The 7,278-nt window shown below is 60.4% G+C and overlaps 1 protein-coding gene across 1 annotated transcript in view; it reads right to left on the bottom strand.

Annotated features, from left to right (window-relative positions):
- The window catches only part of ATP8B3 (ATPase phospholipid transporting 8B3), a 39,518-nt gene extending 36,331 nt beyond the window's left edge, over window positions 1-3,187 (bottom strand). Inside the window, exons 1-5 of the mRNA XM_045300038.1 lie at window positions 3,118-3,187; window positions 2,863-2,921; window positions 2,251-2,342; window positions 1,281-1,394; window positions 330-428 (exon numbers count right to left, since the gene is read on the bottom strand). Coding sequence (XP_045155973.1) covers window positions 330-428; window positions 1,281-1,394; window positions 2,251-2,342; window positions 2,863-2,921; window positions 3,118-3,149 — 396 coding nt within the window. The 5' untranslated portion in view covers window positions 3,150-3,187. The remainder of the gene's footprint in view (window positions 1-329; window positions 429-1,280; window positions 1,395-2,250; window positions 2,343-2,862; window positions 2,922-3,117) is intronic.
- Between the last annotated feature and the right edge of the window lie 4,091 nt (window positions 3,188-7,278).

The following is a 7,278-nucleotide window of genomic DNA, read 5'->3' as shown; positions in this document are numbered from 1 at the left end:
CCCACAGGGGCGGGTCCACCCTGTCCTGCGGGGCCGCCATGGGGCAGAGTCAGTATCGACCAGGTGGCAGAGAGTGTTGGGTTGTTGCTGTTTGTATCTACCGGCGCCGGGGAATTGCCGGTGTTTGAAAACTGCCAACAGCCAGCTGGGAGGAAACCCAAAGAGAACCCAACGGCCGCCCACACGGCACGGCTGCCTGAGCCCAATGAGGCCACCGCGTAATCCCACAGGCCCCCAGCCAGAAAACAAGGTGGCCCCCCAGGACAGTCTGGGCATCGGTGGGCAACCTGCCCCACGTGGCCACGGTGCCCAGGGCTGGGGCCACTCACGATGTCATCCACCAGGTCTCGGGAGGCGCGGATGAACAGCAGGCAGAGCAGCGGGGCGAACAGGGTGAACCAGGGCAGCGTGGAGATCTCGGGGATGCCCTGACGGAGATGAGTAGTCACTCCAAAGCCTCCCCACCCTGGGGTCTAATGCTGCCCCTCCTCAGAAGCATCTGGGAGCCCACTTGGTCCTGGGCTGGCCATCCTCTCATACCAGCTTCAGGGCCACATCACCAAGTCCCAGCCCCCTGCTCCCACCTCACAGCCTCCAGGAATCCCCCCCCCACCGTACCCCTGTCCCTCCAGGGACAGTCACCCCTGCCAGACACCCAGCAGCATGAAGTCGGGACCACACACAGTAGGTGCTGCAGATGTTGTCTGGGTTCATGAGCTGCTAGACAGGGATGGGGGGTGGGGGTGGTTACGTGCGAAGCTCTGGGGGCAGGGCTGCCCAGACACTGCACCCTGACTGTTGAAACTTCCTTGAGGCCTTTCGGGGGTCAGTTTGCAGACAGGGGCCCCAGGAGCCACGTGGCCTAGGCTGGGGTCAGCAGGGCTCAGAGAGGGGGCTCTCCTTGGACCTGGGGAAGCCCCCACACCCTTGCCACACCCCCTCACTCCAGTACACACTGAACATCTCCATATGCCAAGTCCGCCCTTGGGGCACCCCCAGTCAGTGAGGGTCTGGGCATTAATTAGCTCTCTGGTCATGCAAAAACCCTCTTCCATCACCCAAGCTCTTCCAGATCACATTCAGCAGGGCTCAGCAGGGAGGGCTGCCCAGAGGAGGTGGCACTTCAGATTTGAGCCCCAGGTAGTAACTTGGATGATTTGGTAGTCTTAGATTATTTGGCCCGCCAGTGAGTGCTGCTTCAAGGTAGGACACACCCCCCGGCCCCCCGCCAGGGATGCCCCTCACCCTAACAAGTTCCCTGCCCCACCGTGAGGGCCCACCTGCAGGATGATGATGAAGAGGAAGTAGAGGTTGGAGAGCCGGTGGAATTGCTCGTACAGGTTCAGCGGCAAGAAGGTGAAGATGTTGTACTTGGCCGTGCGGATGATGTTGGTCTACAAAGACAGCCGCCCGCCCCCACCAGCTGGCATGGAAGCGCTGCCCAGGGCAGGCGCCCCGTTGCCACCTGCCACACCTGGCCTCACCCAGTACCCTCTGCAATAGTCTGAAGGAGGCTAAGGACCAGGCCAGAGCCAGTGCTCCTCAAACATCTTCTGGGTGCAAGGCCTCTGTCCAGGGTTACTGAATGCCTGCTGGACGCACGTGGAGGCTGCACCTCGAGTCGGTGTTAACGGACGCCGAGTGGACAGACTGCTTCAGATGGCTAGTGTTTCCCGAGCACCCGCCAAGTGGGCACGAGGCCTCCGTCCAACACTCAATGGCAGCAGCGCGCTGGCTGGACACAAGGCGGCCAGCTAGCAGGACTGAATGCCCGCTGCGTCTAAGAGCTCAAGCCTGCATTAATGATGTTCCTACTGAATACGAGGCCTGCAGTCACCCTTAGCGGAATGCAAGGCCCCGAGGTAGCTATTTAAGACCTCCGGACCAAATCCACTGCCACGGAGTGAGTCGCTGCTATATGGGAGCAGACAGCCTCATCTTTCTGACCTTGCAGTTAGCAGCCCAACGCCGCCCGCCCCGGGAGATAAGGCCTCGAGCCAGCCTCAATTCCGTGTTTTACGGCCTGCGGAGTCCTCAGGCTCATAGGAGCTGAGCACCTATTGCAGGTGGCCGCGTTCACGGACTGCCTGCCGGACACCAGAGTCAGGACTCTGTTTCCCAAAGCGGGGCACCCAAGGAGGAGGTCCGCCCTCCTTGGGCTAAATGACTTCCATGGGGGCCGAGACCCCTCCCCACACCCGTGTGGGAAGCCAGACTCTGCAGGGACCCTGGTGGAGGGTGGGCCCCCACCTTATACTTGTTTCTTTTGCAGCACGGGAAGCCTGTCTCCTTAAACTGCCAGTGGAAGTAGCGGTTGTTGGCCTTCACCTCCCAGTTGAGCCCTGCAAGGAGAACAGGGAAGCTCGGGCCCAAGACAAACACCCTGTAATGACACCCCGGAGGAGGGCTAATGGGCCCCTGGGGAGCACGGTGCTGGGGCTGCCCAGCTCATGGCTAGGGACACCAGAGCAGGTAAACAAACAGGGCTGAGGTAGCCAGCCAGGGCTTGCAGGCAAGTAGGCATGGGGTAGGGGTGGGGGGCAGCTTGGGTCCCTGCATCCTGTCGGCATACACAGGGACCTGACCCCCGAGCCCTGCCCGCTTCTGCCGGGAGCCGGGAGGCATTCCCACAGACTCAGACAACAGGACCCATGAAAAACAGCCTAGTGGGTCCTACTGAGGGAGGCACCTTCGGCCACATGCCCAGCCAGGGGTGCCGAGCTTGGACCTGCGGCTTCCCGAGCGAGTTGAAGATCCTCTAGACCTGCCCTCACGCTGCCAACACCGGCTTTGGGAGGTCTCCCCAGTGTCCCAACTTCAGCCCTGACCCGACTACTCCCAGCTCCTCCTGGGGACACGCACCTGAGTTCTCTTTTTCTTCTAAAACGTCGAGGTAGTTGGTGCTGTCCACGCTCTGGGTGCTGAGCACAAAGAGAGGTCGGGAGAGTTCACAGCAGTGGGCCCAGCACACAGCCCAGGGGGGACCCTTCCATGACCCCCTGCCACCTCCTCCCAGACCCAGGCTGATCCCAAACTGGCACAGCCCCAGTGTGGGTGGGCGCCCCCAGCTTCCCAGGCCTCCCCTCTCCCATTACACCAATGTTCCACTGAACATACTGAGTTCCGCAACCAAAGGGCCATGACTCCATCACACCCTTCTCCTCTGATCTCCCGGCTGCTCTGTCCGGGGCCTGGCGCCAGGACCTGTTTGCCGACTGGCTGCACAAGTGGGCGGGGGTGGGGGGAGAGAGTCATCTGGCAGCTTTATGGTACAAGATCTTGGGGCACTAGCCCCCGACCAACTTATGTTGGGGATAGGACCAGATGCACACCTTTGCAGGGGCTGGGTCCTGCCCACAGTGAGTGTCCCTGTCAGGGCCCTCTGAGTCCGGCTTAGCCCGAGGGGACCCTGGGCTGCACCCCCACACACACTCCAGACACCAGCAGCACTAGCCCTCTTTCCCTAGCCCTCCGCCCACCGAGACCGAGTGCCCAGGCCGGGCCTCCTCACCCTCTGGATCTCAGCTCAGGTGTCCCTGACCCTCCAGCCTGGGCGCCCCCTTGACCAGAGCAGTCCCCCATCACGGCCTGGGTTTCCCTCTCCTTTCAGCTATTCCCAGTCTGAGGGCTGGGACGCTGAGTCAGAGTCATGGTGTCCCCCAGGGCCGTGTCCCCGGGGCCCGGGCTGTGGGGGACCCTGGCTCAGGGCCCAGCCCTGGAAGGCTCGGCTGGCCCCGCCCCATTCAGCAAATGTGAACAAGCGGGGCTCAGCGGGCAGAGCTGGGGAGACACAGGTGGGGCGGAGACTGAGCAGGGTTCCTTCGGGGGGCGGATACACCCACGCAGACTTGCTTGAAAGCTCACCCCCAGACTCAGTTAACCGACAGCCCACGTCTTCCTGCGCTGAGTGCCGCCTCCTTGCAGCCCCGAGGGACTCAGGCCCAATGGGCACGGTGCTTTCCACCACCCCTTCCCAGGCCCTGACCTGAACCCCCGAGTGCGCCCTCGCTTTGCTTGTGCTAGCCAGCCCTCAACCCAGCAGAGCCCGGAGGGTGCGCTGCCACCCAGGGGTGCAGAGCATCGGGCCGGGGCCGCGGTGTCCCGGGCGGCCTTGGTGGTGGGGCTGTTGGCCCGGCAGCAACCGGCTGAAACGGGCTGCACGGGCTTGGGGGCAGGGTGGGGCCAGGTGGGCGTGGTCTGGCTTCAGAGACGTCCAGGATCGAAGGCGGAGCTTGACCTTGGAGGCGGGGCCTCAAACACGGGGCTGGGCAGGCAAGTTCCCCAATGGTGGGCGGGGCCTTGGGGCACAGAAGGCGTCAGGGGCGGGGCTTTGGGTGCAAAACCCGGAAGTGATGTGGAAGGTCCAGGGTAGGGGGCGCGCAGGAGGGTCTGGGGACAGGTGGGGGCCAAGCCTCATGTGGGCCGTGCTAAGTAAGATTTGGGGGTGGGGGGTGCGGGCATCTCGAGGGAGGGGTGAGGAGGGGGCCTGGGTGGGCCTGGTCTCTGAATCAGACCCATGGCAGTCGATGGGTTCCCTAAAGGTAGGGAGGTTCTTCGGGGAGAGCCTCCGAGGCGGAGCCTGGAGCCCAGGGTAGAGTGGTGGGAGCAGTGGGCGGGCCTTGTGTGGAGCTTTGCAGCTACAGGCTCCGCCCCTTTTAATCCACTCCTTCACCCGTTTACCCACCAGTGTGGGCAGTCTGAGTGGGGCTAACGGCGCCGGCTGCTACTGTGAAGGCTGTAGGTTCAAGTGCCCTGGAAGGTGGAAAACGCGGCCAGACAGCCCTGTGGGGCTCAGCTGTGCGCACATGGGGGGCATTGCCGTTGACACCAATGTCCTTACTGGGCTGTGCCAGCTCGAGATCCCGGTGGTACAGCAGACTAAGTGCTGCACAGACTGAAAGGTCGGTGGCTCCAACCCACCCGCCGGTACTCGGCAGAAAGGTGAGGCTGTCTGCTTCAGTAAAGAGTTCCAGCCTGACCAATCATGAGTGTAGCGATACCAGGAGGGGAAGGGGAAGGTGGGGGGAGAAAGGAGGACCGGATCACAGTGATCTCTAGATAACCCCTTCCTAGGGGGGTGGACAACAGGAAAGTGGTTGAAGGGAGACTGGTTGGTATAAGACATGGGGCGGATTTTAAATTATCAAGGGTTCATGAGGGAGGGAGGGAGGGAGGGAGGGAGGGAGGGAAGGTGGAGGAAGGAGGGGAAAAAACAAGCTAATACCAAGGGCTCAAGTAGAAATAAAATGTTTTGAAATGATGGCAACATATGTACAAATGTGTTTGACACAATGGAAGGATGTGATTGTGATAAGATTGTGATAAGAGCTGTAGGAGCCCCCAATAAAATGATTTAAAATATTAAACAAAATTTTTTAAGTGACAGCCCTAATCCGGTTGCCATGGGGCGAAACCCTGCGGTGGTGCTGCTGCGGCAGCCGCAGCTGCTGTTCGAAGGGCTGATTCCAGCTGAGCCAGCTCAGTGCCGCAGAACTGGGAACACCACTTCCTCCCCAGGACTGAAGGAGGCAGCCCAAAGCCTGGAGCACAGTTGAACCAATCGCTTGAAGCTGGTCTAAGGGCTGACCTGCACCCATCGCCCACCACCTGCTCTGCCCTGCCCGCAACCTCCCCTGGGCGCTGATCCAGGGCAGGCAGTGCCCAGATAGGTGGCCTGTGGGGCCCGGCACTCCTGTATGAAGATGATGATGGGTGGGAGGTGGGAAGGACAGACACCCAGCTCTGTGGAAGCAGTGGCGACTACGTGGGGGTAGCTGGGAAGCAGAGAGAAAACACTCCCCGCACCCCCCCTGCCCACGACGGCAGGTCTCGCAGTGAGGTGAGCTAACAAGTGGGGGCTTTAAGCCCCTGAATGTGTGCGCATTTGCATACACCACATACCATCTCATCTACACACCCACGTTATATACCACAATCCCACACCCACACCATCACATCCACCATATACACATACTTCCACCCCTATACATACCACACTCCCACCACACATGCAAACACACCACACATACTTCCACCCCACATACCTACTTACCAACCACACCCGACCCTATACACACCGTACCCCACACATCATATACATACTCCACATACATACACTATACCCACTTACCACACCCCACACATACCATACCTCATATACACACAACCCCCTCATATACCAGACCCCTCCAGATACACCAAATATATATACCTCACATCCACACACCACAAACATCTCGCCAACCAACCCCCACACCTACATCATATACACATTCAAAACAGACCACATACACACAACATACACCTCCACTCCCCCACCTCCCATATGGAACACACATCACGCATACTGCACACAATGTATCTCACAATGCACACCCACCACCCACCATACCACATTCCCAAAGCTGTGGAGTGCAGTGGAGGTCACCTGGGTGGTGGGCGGGGCCTACTCCATCCCCAACCCCTGCATGGGTGTCCTTTCTCAGGGGGATAACTAGGCACTGCCCTATCTCCTCTACCCCAGCAGGGCAGACGCACTGACAGGATGGTCCTCTGAGCTCCCCACCCCGACAGAGGGGCCGAGTAAGGGGGGTCCACGAGATGGAAGGGAGTGCAGGGATAAACATGTTGACCGACCGCACTTCTGCATCTCCCATTCCAGGGGGTCAGCCCTGGCCTTGGGGACCGCGACCCCTCTCACAGGCACCCAGACCACCACAAAACCAGAACTCTAAAATCCATACAAACATTTATTCTGTCCCAGCCCAGGGAAGGGGAGGGCACTGGGCACCGGAGGGGTGGGCGTGGGCTCTCCAGGCGCCCAAAGACAGTGTCAGAGACCGAGGAGCGCGGGGGGTTGGGCAGAGCAGCCTGGGTTCTCAGTGGTCCCGAAAGCCCATGTGGTGACGAGGCAGAGGTGCCCACCTGGGCCCCAGAGGATTCTGGCCTGTGCAAGGACATCAGTCCTGGCAGCGAAGGGCTTTCAAGGTCTGGACAGACCACTCCTCTGCCCCTGCCCACCCAAGGGAAAGCCAGGGCAGGGGACTGCCTCCAGGCAGGGGCACAACGACGAGACAACGACAACGACAACCACGAGGACGATGACTGCACGTCAGCCATCGATTTAAATTAAACATAACAATACAAAATAAAAAACAACCCCTGTCTCAAACAAACTGGGGCAAACTGGCCCGTCCCCCCACCCCCCACCCCACGTCACATAAAAAGGGACAGTCAGATTGGGCACGGCAAGGTCAGAGTCAGGTCCTAGCTGGGGGG

Source organism: Echinops telfairi, unplaced genomic scaffold (genome assembly GCF_000313985.2).
Source record: "Echinops telfairi isolate 266 unplaced genomic scaffold, ASM31398v2 ScPeMD7_7459;HRSCAF=8497, whole genome shotgun sequence".
Lineage (NCBI taxonomy): Eukaryota > Metazoa > Chordata > Mammalia > Afrosoricida > Tenrecidae > Echinops > Echinops telfairi.
Note: the sequence above shows the minus strand (reverse complement) of the source record. Positions and strands in the feature narration are given on the sequence as shown.